Source organism: Aethalodelphis obliquidens, unplaced genomic scaffold (genome assembly GCF_003676395.1).
Source record: "Aethalodelphis obliquidens isolate GAN/ISIS:26980383/991018 unplaced genomic scaffold, ASM367639v1 scaffold3, whole genome shotgun sequence".
NCBI lineage: Eukaryota > Metazoa > Chordata > Mammalia > Artiodactyla > Delphinidae > Aethalodelphis > Aethalodelphis obliquidens.
Genome location: NW_020837947.1, coordinates 57624528 through 57639154, shown reverse-complemented (window position 1 = coordinate 57639154; position 14627 = coordinate 57624528). Strand labels below are relative to the sequence as shown.

General features: G+C 34.9%; 1 protein-coding gene across 11 annotated transcripts in view; it reads right to left on the bottom strand.

Moving 5' to 3' along the window:
• Positions 1-2827: 2827 nt before the first annotated feature.
• The window catches only part of USP45 (ubiquitin specific peptidase 45), a 61711-nt gene continuing 49911 nt past the window's right edge, over positions 2828-14627 (bottom strand). For 8 of the 11 annotated variants that reach the window (XM_027089808.1, XM_027089834.1, XM_027089844.1 and 5 more), the window contains 6 exons: positions 13893-14036; positions 11915-12587; positions 10194-10291; positions 6806-6892; positions 3796-3949; positions 2828-3207 (listed from right to left, as the gene is read on the bottom strand). In XM_027089808.1, the coding sequence (XP_026945609.1) occupies positions 3077-3207; positions 3796-3949; positions 6806-6892; positions 10194-10291; positions 11915-12587; positions 13893-14036 (1287 nt within the window). In that variant the 3' untranslated portion in view covers positions 2828-3076. Of the gene's footprint in view, positions 3208-3795; positions 3950-6805; positions 6893-10193; positions 10292-11914; positions 12633-13892; positions 14037-14627 lie in introns of those variants that run through there. The other 3 variants (XM_027089852.1, XM_027089872.1, XM_027089879.1) reach the window with 3 other exon arrangements.

Below are 14627 nucleotides of genomic sequence, written 5' to 3'. Positions count from 1 at the left end.
TTTTAAAAACATTAAATGACAAAATCTTAAATATAAACATACATTTGGTTATGTCAAAAATATTCATGTAATTGGCATATAGTCAAAAATGTATCATTTTAAACATGGAAAAACTAGGGGAACCCGAGGTTAGATATAAACCAGTTTCTAAATAAAGCTAGTTAAACTCCTGTTTTACTTCTTAAATTCATTTCGCCAAACACTATAGTAGTTTTTTTGAGGATCTGTAAACATTCTCACTGATTTGTACTGTTTCCTGAGGTCATCTGGAAGCCACTGTTACTAAAGTAGCTCACAATTTAGTACCCCTGCAAATGTGCTTTGGAAATATTCAAAATAAAAACAAAAATTTAAATGTAGATCCATGTGTAACTTAACATACTCTCTCTATTACAAAAGCTATCTTTAGGAAAGTCTTAGATCTCAAAATCAAATTCATTCCATTACCAGCAGACCTGGACAAGCAAAGCATTCATAAACTTTAGGCCATAAAAAAACAGATTTCAGAATTAACTCATTTAACACTGTGGAAATGAAAATAAAAGTATCTTATTACTTCTAGAATAATGTCTAAAACTTACATAGGCCTTTTCATTTTAAAACATGTTAAAACAGTGTCAGCCCAGGGCCTGACCCTTAGTAGATGTTCAATAAATATATACTTAATGAATAAATGTGAAGTTAAGCATAAAAACTACTGTGGTATTTGAGTACTGAGGTAATGTTCTGAAGCTACAATGTATCACTCACTTAATGAAAAATCAGTCTTAACTGGTATTCAGAATAAAGCTTAAAAGAACTCCTAATTTGATAAATTTAGCACTAGTTCATTTCCTGGCATCCAATGAAAAGAGGAACTAGGCACTTTCCTTGATTCTTGCCCTCACTTATCACTTACCATCTCTACTTAACTCTGTAAGGGATAAGCCAAGAGGCAACAGAAAAGAATGGTCTTGTTTGTTTCCCTCCTTTCTTGCTTCCTTTCCCTCTTTCTTCCTTTCCCTCTTTCTTTCTTTCTTTCTCTCTCTCTCTCTCTCTTTCATCTATCCATCTATCAATGAAATAAGAAGCAGGTGACCATCCAATGAAAAGTGCATGCCTCTTAATGGTATCTTTTCTAGGAGAAAAATGAGACAATTTAATATTTACATTTGGGGGAGGGGATGGTAATTGTCATTACCAAGACGGTTGACTTGAATAGAGAGGATTAACTAATAGTTTTCAAAAAATTTCACGGCTCTGGTACTGAAGTCTTCAATGTTAACGCATTACAATTAAACAGAAAACACTTTAAACACTGTTTACCTTTTACATGACACAACCTGAGTTTACAGCTTAACTTATAAAGATACATTTCTCCATCATTTCACTGTTAAAAATCAAGAAAACCACTATTATTGAAATTTCAACAGCTTGAAAATACAATTTATGCAATGACATTTTTAAGCTCTGAATTTCGTATATTATTACCATCTTTAACACTAATCACAATTCCATTCATCCATATATCAAAAGGCGGCACTGGTAACCTTGATAATATTACATATACTTAAATATTAAGAAGGGTGAGAGTCTTCATGAAATATTTCCACACATTAACTACAGCCATTATTCTTATCCTTCCTTAACAAGAGGACAATGAACTAGGACCAGGCACTTACCCAGCATCTGCCTGTACTATCATTCGTTAGCCCTAATGATTAGGATGCTTGAAGCATGCAGTTATGTGTTTTGATTTAATAATGTAACACCAAAGTAGTCATTTTTTTAAAATTTAAGCCTAAGTAATGGTAACATTTTCATGCCAAGTTTTGACAGCTTAATAATTTGTTTTCTAGGGGGGAAAAACTACCATATGTTTGCTATTAATTATTTTAAAAGAAAATCCAAAATGCCAACTTTATGCTCCATTAAAATAAAAACTAAACCTATTTGAACTTACTGATGATGCTTGCTGAAGATAAAAGGTGATCTCAAAACCCCAAAACTATGATTAATATTTACTGATCTACAGAACTAGAAAATGTATTACATTTTCCTATTAAGCATAATAAGAATATAATTCTCTATCATTTACAAATATGATTTGGTAATTTACATTTCAAAGGTATCCTATGGTCCCATATGGATTAACAACTTCTATTTACCAATTCTGCATGTAACAATTATCTATAAATATATTTTGACTGGCTAATCACTTGCAAATTATTCTCAACTCCATCATGAATAGGCTGCAAATAATATGTTGATAAAATATTTCAGTATTTTTCCAGTTCTCAAAACCTCAAAGCAATAAGCTAACCAGTATATTATTTGTAAATCCATATTACTGAAGCTACAGTGGTACCTTTTTATATGGTTGAATCATACAAAATATGACAAGGTCACTATGCCAATTGTGTAAGTATATGTTATAGCAATGTGTCCCACACAGCAGTGTAATATACCACTGGATAGCCCTGAGATGATTTTTAGTGAAGTGCTACATGAATGAGCAATTTTTCTTTAGTTATATATTTATTTTAATGTTTATTAGAAAAAAATGTAACTAGCACATAAAATATAGAATATGCTCAAAATAAGACTATGGCTTAAAAAGGCTAAAAATAGGCTTAAAGAGCCTTAAAAAGCTTAAAAAATAATAAGTAAACAATGGCATAGGAGATATATATACATATATATATGAAAACAGAAAGGTGGTATTGACTCATATTTGGGAAACACTGTTTTAAAGGAATGATTTGACTTAGCCAGCATCATTTCTGAATGCTTGTAGTAATAAGCCACATTATAAAGGAGTTTCCTCTACTACTGTAAATTCTGTGGGTTTTTTTTGCCAGGACAAATATGTTTTTAAAAACATGTGCTTACATTTATTTTAAGAATATAATTTTGAAAGCTTTAGTAAATTTAACTTACTTTAAAAGGATTCACCAAAATGGTAAACATGTCCAGGAGCATTTGAGGGACATGCCATTCCTACAGAAAAGACTACAAAGACACATTGCATATAATGGTTGTCGCTGCAGCATTTAAATAAAAGTGATCTAAATAATCATTAACAATTAACAAATAATTATAATATTCTTTCATAAAAAAGAAGGTACGCTTGTGCGCTAAGTGCTCTCGATTCTGGAACCACCTGCACGTAAGTGTCACTAACATGGACCCACTGGCCTGCCGATTCACCATCAGGTTCTTTCAAACCTAACAAAACAAAAAGAAATATAATTTTACAATAAGTATGTTCTGACTTTACATTAAAGACAACACATTTATCACAAACTCTAATGCTAGACTTTATTGCATAAGGCTGTTTCTTCTTGGGCTAAACATCTTCCAAAATGAACTCTTTCAAAGCGTTAATATTAGTATCATTTACTTTAAATATCTAGTGAAATATTAGATAGTCTTATGAATATTTATTTATTCAAGGAAAAGGGCATCTGCACTAAAAGAGAAGGAAGAAAATACACAGTTAGTTTGCTGAAGCAAATTTTCAACTCCAACTCTAGTCTGAGGACCTGGTATGTCTTTAAAAACTATTGGTATTGTTAAATAAAATGCTATTCCACTGCAATACACAATGACTTAACACCTTGAAAAACTGGGTGTCACTTCACATGACCTGAAGGGTACAGTTTTATGATATTTAAGATTATCTAGGTACTCTTAAAGGTTTTCCTCACTTAAAGTGAATCCACTTGAAGTATCCATGAAAGAACTTACCTCTTCCAGAAAAGGAAGAATGAATTCATTTGTTTTTAAGAATAAAATAAATTTAGGATGGCATACCAGGTACATTTTTCTTTCCAGTGATATGTTCCAGTAATTTCCTGGAGGGTGTTCTCACTTTCACGTAAGCGGTGTAGTGGCCTCCTCTCATTGAGCCACTATGTTCCACCACGCCATAGAGACCATAGAGAACTTTATCTCCCACACTTACATTCTTTTAGACAAAGAAAAAAACCTCAAATTAATTAGTAATATTTAGTGAACTCTTATTATAAGGAAAATTAAGCCAAATGCAAGTCCTACTTAAAATAAGAGCAATGCATATTAAAACTATACTGGCACACGTTCCCACCTGTATTAGACCAGCAAAATGAAAAAGCTTGACAACATTCTCTATTGGCTGGGCTGTAGGGAAAAGAATGCTGTCATATGGGAACGCAAAGGGGTACACCCCTATTCAGGGATATTTCACGTTATCTAGCTAAGTTACACAGGTATTACTCTTGGATTTATTGATCCTTTTTCTAGGATTCTATCTCACAGAAACATGAGCAATATGTAAAAAGACATGTACCATACTAGTGATTGCAGGATTATCTGTAATATCAAAAAACTGGAGTAGACTCAAATGTCCATAAATTGGGGACTGGTTGAATAAACTATAATGCATCCATACAATAGAGTACTATGCTATTTGAAAAATGGAGGGCAGACTATCTCTAAATATTGCTATGAAATAATCTCCAGGATACAATGTTAAGAATAAGGTAGAAAAAAGGATACATATTGTAAGCTATTATTATTAAAGAGGTGAGATGCAGATATATATACCTATTTGTTTACATTTAAAAAAATAATAGATGAATAAACAATAATTTGAAAAAATGGTTATCTATAAAGGGAGGAAAGAAACAAGTAGAACAGACATGGAGAAAAACTACACTTGTTTGAATTTACCTTGTTTTATACATTTGACTTTGGAACTACGTAAACTACGTATAAAAACTACGTATTTTATGTAATTATTAAACAAAATTTTTAAATTTAAGTAACAATCCCTAAAAATGAAAATTTAAAAATTAAGCAAATGAATATCCAGTTGGTGGCATAATCACTCAGAGAGCAACCACAAGGGTCATGTCAAAAGAACCTAGGAGCCAACTTGAAGTGGCTCTCAGTAGCCAACAACAGACCCATTAGACTAACGTATTAGACCACGAATTAAAAGTGCAGTAAATTGAAATATTATTAATGTGTTTAAATCCATGAATTCATAATGATAAATTAACTGATCGCAGTTTGAGGATGACAGTGAATTAATTCATTATTCTGAAAACTGGTTTAAAAGGGAGACGGGTAGAGAACTGAGCATTTACCCTGTCTTTTCTATAAGAACTATACCATAAGATAACTAAATAGATGAAAGGAATTTCTCTTTATATAGAAGTATTCTAGCAAATAAATGAAGAAAGAATAACAGGATTACCATTCTGTAATTCTTAATGAACTCACTGAGCAACGCTGGTTGCTAATATCACAGAAAGGTAACTGGCATTTATGTGCCACCTCATGAAAGAACAGAACACTCCCTATGAAATAGCCTTACCGGGAGTGGGAGGAATATCAAACCTGAATCTGTTCAAGCCTCTCTTGATCCAACTACCTATCTGTAGGAAATAAAGAGGATAGAGGAATAATCATCAAAATCTAAACTATAGGAAACTACCAGAAAAATGATCCAGTTTCTTCAACAAATAAATTGCAAGGGGCAGAGATGGGAACGGGACACTGTATATTAAAAGGGACTAAAAGATATTTTTCAATCATGATGTGTAGTCCTTACTTTGATACTAATTCATTTTGAAAATTTCATTTATTAGACAACTGGAAATATATACACTAGATGATATGAAAAAAATTGTTATTTTTTTAGTGTGAAAGTGGTATTGTGGTTACATTTAAAAAGGTGGGGGTGATTCTTATCTTTTAGAGACACGTATAGGAAAAGATTTATGAATGAAATGATGTCTGATACCTGCTTCAAAATAACATAAGAGAAAAAAAAATAATATAAGAGGAGGAAGTAGATGAGCACGTGCATGGGGCAGGACTGGCCATATATCTAAGGTTTGTGTGATGTGTGCTTGAGGTTCATTGTACTGTTCTGTCTACTTTGATGTACGTTGGAAATTCTCCATAATAGGTACTTCTAAAAAATATGTTTTTGTAAGTTTAATACAGAGCTTGCTAGATATTTTGTTTACCATACTATCAAATTCTGTGAATACTGAATGTGAATAATTGACAGATAGTGCTAGTATTCCATAGCAGATGAATTGGATTCACTGAAAAATTGCATTTAAGATATTTCGCTTTGATTGATCAATGTATTGAAAGTATTAAGTTCAGTAAGTTTATGTACCACAAATCCTAGACTGCTAACCAGTAATTGTGAGCAGGACAACATGTTAGTTACCCTAGAACTGTGTAGTTCCCTCAGGGAAAGCAAAGTCATCAATTTCACCTACAGAGTTCTTACATACAAGTACTAGCAATTATAAACCAATTTGCTTTCTGTATCTAAGTATTAAAGTATTAGTAATTGTAAAGTATCATACTCAGTTCACAAGTACACTATTCTCAGTAGTGTACATGAAATGGCATGAAAAACAATGCACTAGTATATGGATTTACAAAAGATAAAGAACTCTTCAACTGCTAAAACTACTGTCAATTAAGCACAACATTCACAAGGAACAGGGGAGGGCACAAAATCTGCTTACTTCTCTCAGCAGCTATCTGATTCTAGTAGCATTTACAAGCAGCTCTGATCTTCATGAACATCGTGCCTCACTCGTGCTTTATGCATCTTTTCAACTTATTCTATCTCCCAAAAGACAAAAGTGATAGTGTGTTAAATGTTGGATGGAAGGAAGAAAGGGAGGGAAGGAGGGGGAGAGAGAGAGAAGGTGGGAGGGAGAGAGGAAGACATGGCCTAATAAACAATACATAGGCTATTTTGAAGCATATTATTTGCATGACAATTAAATATCTTAATAATATACTATACCTTACAAGTAGCAGAACAGAATGGTGCTAAGTCAAGCGTCAGTGGGAAATCTACGTGTCTGTTTACTTTGCGAAGACTCAGGCCAGCCTCAAAAAACAACAACAACAAAAAATTTTCTTAATGTAACAAACTTAATCTAGATCATTGCGTTTGTTAATTAAAACCAAAAGAGGAATCCTAGGGCTTCCCTGGTGGCGCAGTGGTTGAGAGTCCGCCTGCCGATGTAGGGGACGCGGGTTTGTGCCCCGGTCCGGGCGAATCCCACATGCCGCGGAGCGGCTGGGCCCGTGAGCCATGGCCGCTGGGCCTGCGCGTCCGGAGCCTGTGCTCCGCAGCGGGAGAGGCCACAACGGTGACAGGCCCGCGTACCGCAAAGAAAAAAAAAAAGAGGAAGGAATCCTTGACCTTTTTTCATAGATATAAAATATGACTAATGAACAGTCCAAAACTGATATATGACTAAGTTCTCAATTAGGTTTCATAAACTGTTATTGCAAAGATCATTCATTTACATGGGTATTTTTACCACAAACAATATGAAAATAATCGCTTTCACTGTGCCTTTCAACACTTACGGGAAAATAAATTCAATGTGATAAAAGCTCAGCTACTGATACATATGCTATCATAAAAATGTACTCAACTGAAGAGTCAGGAGTCTGGTGTTCTAGGCCTAACTCAACGACTGGTTAACCGTTGTCTTGACTCTAGACAACCTCATCTAGATCAAGGCAGAAAACGGGTATAAATGGATTATATTAGGTCCCTTCAGTTCTAAAATTCAGTGACATTCATTCATTAAAAAGAGAAAAATCTGAACACTCAAATCATTTTAACAGTAAAAGTAAACATTACATATTATATAAATCAAAATGAATATTCATGTTGTTAAGCAAGCTCTATTTCTTTCCTACTTTTAGTTTCCAAAGGCAGGCCTTGAAAAATGTACACTTTGCATTTAAGTAATGATAAAAATTTGCTGATAGACCACCGAAGATATTGGATAAGAAACCCACAAATAGAAACAGACTCTCTTGGAATAAAAAGATACTTAAATCTGAGTTGTTTGGGTAGACAAAATTAACAGATGCAACCTTTTATGCAAAGCTTTCATGACTTACTTCAACGACTAGTCATTTTATTTGCATACTACTAATCACATAACTTTTACTACAGTTCTGTTGCCTATTTCTTACCTTTAAAGAAAAAAAACAAAACAAAACTTATTTTTTGACCAAAATATAGCCACATAGTGATTTGTATTTTCAAGTAATCTTTAGAAGTCTTAACATGATACCAGACATGAAATTATGAAGTCATATGTCTGGAATAATTATTTAATATGTATTTAATTTGTTTGCCTCCTTTCTTCTCATCAGGTGACCTCTATAAGCAGCTGGTACCAGCATTGTCTGAGATGATTTCAGGCTAATGTGCCCTCCCCAGACGGTACTTTGCTATTGAGAAATTACCCCTTATTAGAAGAGACTTCTATCAACACTATTATAATCTTTGCCAATTTGGACAGGCTAAAAAAGGAATCTCACTGCCATTTTATTTTGCATTTGTTTTGCTGGAAGGAGTGGACCTTTCATACTTTCTTGGAATTTTTACTTCTTCTATGAACTGTCAACTCATGTTCTTTACCATTTTACTATTAGAGTCTTGATAGTTTTCTTATTGATCTTTAAGAGCTCTTTACATACTTACAATATTAATCATTTGCCATATTTATGACAAAGAGCTCTATCTTGTTGAGATTTGCCTTTCAGTGTTGTGGATGTTTCTGATATACAACTCTAAAGTTACTACGGGGAAACAGGTTTTCAGGGACACTGAAAAACTAGAAGCAAAGACATTGCTTAGAGAATCTGATCCGTAAAATTCACAGTCCCAGAGAATGAGAACGTGGCTTTGCAGACATTACATTTAGCCTGAGAACAAGAAGGGACCGAGATATCTATAAAAATCTCCGTTTAAGGGCATGAATTCTTTCTGTAAGTTGTTATTAAAAGGGATGCAAGTACCAAATATAAAATAACTGCTACATCATTCTCAGATCTGGCATGACCCTATCTCATTCACACAGAGTCACTGCAGATATACACCTTCTATTTCACATTCTGATGTAATGAGACTCAATACATCTGCTTCTGCTCTCCATGGCCATTTCATTTCCACTGGGTTTCTGTAATGTTGGCTATAAAAAATCAAGAACTTAATCAAATTTCCATGGATAGGGATGGGGGTATAGAGAAAAATCTCTTCCTGCCCATCTGTGGCCCACCTGAAATGTTGCAAATATATACTCAAAGCTTTCAATCTCTTCCCTTGAGATTTCTTTCAAGGGTTTTATACTTAGAAAATCTTTCACACAGAGGTCAGGTTAATAATTTTCATCAAGTTTTCTTCTAGTCTTTTGATAATTTGTTTCATACAATTAAAAAACATTTATCTGAAAATAGCATTGATATATATGGTTTGGAAGGAAGCTCTAAATTTTTATTTCTTCAAACACCCATCTTTCCTAAGTCCTTTACTGAGTAATCTAGCCTCTTCCCCAACTGATTTGAGATTCATCCTGTATCATAACAAAAGAGCTTTAAATTATACTCAAATTTTATTTATTGACAATTCTGACCATACTGTTTTAATTATTAAAGTTTCTTCCAGAGAAACTTTAAAATCGTTTTATCAAATGCAAAAAAAAACAGAGAGAGACAAGGCATTGAATTAAAACTATAAACAATTAGATAAAAACTTGATACATTATATTTAGGTTCTCTCCCATTAGTCCTACAAGAGTGGGGCCTGCCTTGCAGCCCTTTTTGCAATTGGTCCCAGCCAACCACACCCAGCCCACGTACAACTCTCATTGGAATGAAAGCTCAGAAAGTTATGTGCACCTTGCTATTTCTCTGCTTCTAAGGGTTCTTAATATATCTTATTTTCCATTCACACACACACGTGCGTGCACACGCACGCATGCCACTGAGGTTCCGACCACCTAAATCTTCAAATATTGTGAATTAAACAATCTTATTTAGAAAAGTCTTGTAAGCTATTATGGATGAAAAAGCAATAAATCTTATATGACAATTTTTTTTTAAAATATTTATTTATTTGGCTGCACCAAGTCTCTGTTGCGGCGGCATGTGCAATCTTTAGTTGCGGTATGTGGGCTCTTAGTTCCCTGACCAGGGATGGAACCCAGGCCCCCTGCCTTGGGAGCACGGAGTCTTAACCACTGGACCACCAGGGAAGTCCCTCATATGACAATTTTTAAATTCAATAAATTACTGTCTAATCCTTGACAGTAATTAACAAGACTTAGGGTTCTGCAAAACATACGATGAAAATTTGTATAGTGTTACTAAAGGGAATTTACCTGGTGAAATCTTTTAAGATGGAGAATTAGGATAGCTGGAACAGCAGAAATGAGCAACTGCTTCCTGGCATTAGTATAAACCCCTCCTGCTTTCTTTTCTGCATAAAATACAAGATAACAAAGTTACTTGTAAATTTCCATCTTATACATTATCTACCCTATAATACAGTAAATATTTAAATAGAAGCATCATACCACATTTTCAAAAATGTTAAAAAAGAAATTAGACCTCTGATTACAGGGAGCCTCTACTCGTTCCCAAAACTCCACTAATATGAAAGGGAGTATTTTTTAAGGCACACACTTATAAGGAGAAAGAATAGGGGAGGTGACACTTGCAATATAACTTTGGAAACTGGAAGGCAAATAGACCAGTAGTGACTTATGTCAATGCCCGCCAGTCAAAGAAAAACAGAAACACACCTGTAGTTGAAAAAACTGGGTCATTACTCATTGCAGTGAAAAGAGATCATGTATCATGGGAATGATGGGTCATTTCAATAAGAGGTTGTTAGAAAAGACTTGTGATAGGATTTGAATATGGCTAATTGCATATTTAACTTGGATTAATGTAAGCTGGCGTTTCTTCCTCTCCCATATAGACATTTCTTTAATTACTAATGTATTAATCATGTCTTTATTCTGATGCTTTGACATCTGGAGCCTTGCTGACACTGGAAAGGGCTTTTCCCAGATCTAGCTAATTCCTAGATACTAAACAACTTAAGTGTGCCTTTCATATGCAAAACAACCAATCCAAAACCCATATCCCAACCACCTCCTTTATTGAGCTCTAATAACTCTAGGCCACTATTCACCTGCCCTAATCACACCAGAGCCAGGTACCAGACAGCTAGGGACAGCCCCTATACTGCAGAGTCCACTGAAATTTTCAAAACTAGTCAATCCTAAGCCTGTCTATCCTGCCGCATCCATTCCTTCCCTTAGAAACCACAATAAAGGCTCCTGCCTGCATTTTCCCCCTTGCTCCCTCTGTCTCCTGACCAACCCTGGTGCTTCCCCTTGTGGCCCTGTGTGGCGTGGCTTAGCATGCCCCCTCCTCTTGGGAACTATAAGTAATAACTATCTTTTCAGTGGCAATCGTCTCCTTATCTGTTAGACTTATCATACCTGAATAATAAAACCTGCATTTTGAAACAACTAGTCACTAAGTAGTCAGAGTGTTCTCTCCATGTAATCAAGGCTAGAGGTACACGAGAAATTTCTTACTTGACAAATCCCCCTTTTCTACTTTTCTCTGGTCAACAAAACACAGTTATTATATTGCTAGCTTTATAACATACAGTTACTTAAAATATTCAAATTTATATCTTATGATATGATTTTATACTAGATTGATGGGATTTATGAAGAACATTAATCTCACTAGTGTTGTAATTTTAAGTTTTACAGAAATTTTTTCTGGAAAGATTTCAGATAGCTAGTTCCCTGAAATAAGATTATGTGGGTTTGCATTTTCGAGGCAGAGATGGATACTTCCCGTCCTTCAATTTATTTCAACAAAAATCTACTGAAAAGTTACTCTGCCCAGTCAGTGTCTTCAGTGTTGAGGTACAAATACGATAAGACAACCCCTGCCTCCACGCAGCTAAAGTACGCAGACAAGGTTCTTAGGCTCCTCTTTGTGGGATCTATAACCCACTATCACTGTTTATCAGATAATCCATGAATACTTTAAAAAAATTAAGCTAAATATTTACCTGCAGAACTGGTTTCCTTTGGGTACTTCTGTTTCTTTTCAGTACAGTTCTCACACAGAAGCTTGTTGTTCCCCATTAGTAATTCCATAGATGTAAACTGATAGAGACAGGACTGAATTGAACATTCTTTAGAAGTGGTTATATAGCTCTGAGAAAGGGTCTGAAAAGCATTTTGGGGGCTGTAAGACACCATATGCTTGCCCTCTGAAAAACACAAATTATTTGAAACGTTTAGTGGCTGATTTTCTCTGTCAAAATCCCTATCTCCAGTTACAGTGCTGCTCAGATGAAGTTCAGAAATAGCTCCAGCCACTCCCTCATCACCACCGTCACCCTCCGTGGTGAGTGGTTCACTCTCTGACGGATGGCGAAGGTGTCCATTTGTGTGCACAAAGTATCCACTGCTGGATCTCAACAACAAAGTCTGCTTAGGAGCACTTTCAGACTCTGAAGCCTCACTGTCAGCACCAACACTACTTTCAGAAAGGCTGGCTTCTTTTTCACTGCCGTCGGTAGGGCTTTCAGTCAGAGTCGACTCAGTGTTCACGATGCTTGCAGACGATGAGGAGTCTCTATTCATTTCAAGGTTTTCCTTTTTCTGGTATATGACAACAGCTTTATCTTCTCCAGGTGACAATTTTCTTGTACATTTTCTGTCATGAATTAGTTGATTCTGTAAGTTGATAGTGTTTTCAGAGAAAAGAATCTTGTGACCTTACTGAAAATAAATGCCAGTAAGTCTTATTTAAACATTCGACAATTTCTAAAATACTATTTCTAGTACCTCTGAAATCCATTTCCTAAATCTACCCAAAGTACAATCAATAGAAGATATGCTAACAAAGAGCTCTAATTTGAAAATAAACTTTTACACAAGAAACCGACAATAATGGTTACCTATTCATGGAGAGGGAACAGGACTTTTGTAGAACAGCGCTATGAAGGAAGCTTTTCAAGTGTAAACCTTTGCATAATCTCTGTTGTCTTGCCCCTTAAAGGACCTTCTAACAGAGTAAGTTAAATCTGGTAATACATTAATTTGCCAAGTTAGTACAAATCATATCATGTAAAAAAGTTTTTTTTTAATGAGGTGCAAATTCAGATTGATGTCTTTAAATGTATACGGCATAATTCATCAACCAGGTATGTCCCTAGAGAAATAATGGGTCTAGACAATGGTCATCAATGACTGATAACATTACAGAAAGAGAAACATCAAACATGATGTGCACCTCATGATGGAAACATACACCACCACTTAAAAGTTTTCTTGCCAAAAATTAAATAAATAATCAAACTTAAACCCAATAAGTCCCTAACTGCCTTAGAGAGGAAACAAAAGGAACAGAGGCACCTCTTAACAACATGCAGATGAATTACTGCATGCAAAATGAATTACCACAACATACAAACTGAATTACTATAACATGCAAAATGAAACACTATTGATGTGGGAATGTGAGAGACTGCTGAAAAAAATGATATGATCACTTCAACAAATAAATTGCAAAGAAAAAAAAAAGGTGGAATCTGTGGATTAAAAGACATTTAAAAGACATGGCAATCTATAGATCTTTTTTAGATCCTAAATTCAAATATGCTTTCAAAAGCAAAAACAAGTATTTTATGAGACAACTGCAGAAATTTTAATTATGACTAGATATTTATGCTATTAAGAAGTTTTAAATATTTTAGGTACAGTAATGATACAATAGTTATGTCTTTAAAAAGCATCTTTTAGAGATATACATTTAAGTATATGATATATTGGGGATTTATTTCAAAATAATCTAGGATGGTGAGGAGGAAAATGTGGGATAGATACAGATAAAACATGGTTAGCTGTGAGATGATGACTATGACGCTGAGAAATAGGTACATGGGAGTTCATCATACTTCCTTACTTTTGTGTACTTTTGAAATTTTTTTAATAAAAAGTTTTAAAAAACAGATGTCTCACAAATGCATATAATCTTACCTTATCTTTAGATGAAGAATGCTTCTTGGTGGCTCTAGGTTGATGAGTATTTTCTATAGTAATAGTGCCACTGTATTCACCATTATCTGTGTCCTGTAAACTTCTATATTTACTCATTCTTCCCAAAAGTACAGGTTTTGAAACCTATTAGATACCATATATATAACACAAAACTTCTTTAGGAAATAAATTCTGGATATCATCTACTTTTTAAAATTTCTAATTCATCTGAAATGTAATTTCCTAAACATTAATTCTCAAAATATGAAGCATAAAGGTTTAAATTCCTTGAGAATAAGAACTATATCATAGGGGCTTCCCTGGTGGCACGGTGGTTGAGAATCCGCCTACCAATGCAGGGGACACGGGTTCGAGCTCCGATCCAGGAAGATCCCACATGCCGCGGAGCAACTAAGCCCGTGCGCCACAACTACTGAGCCTGCGCTCTAGAGCCCGCGAGCCACAACTACTGAGCCCGTGTGCCACAACTACTGAAGCCCGCACACCTAGAGCCCGTGCTCTGCCACAAGAGAAGCCACCGCAATGAGAAGCCTGCGCACTGCAATGAAAAGTAGCCCCCGCTTGCCGCAACTAGAGAAAGCCTGCGCATGGCAACGAAGACCCAACACAGCCAAAAATAAATAAATAAATTTATATATATATAAAAGAAGAACTATATCATACTTTACGCATACATATACAAACTCCAATATCACATACACTGTACAAACTCAA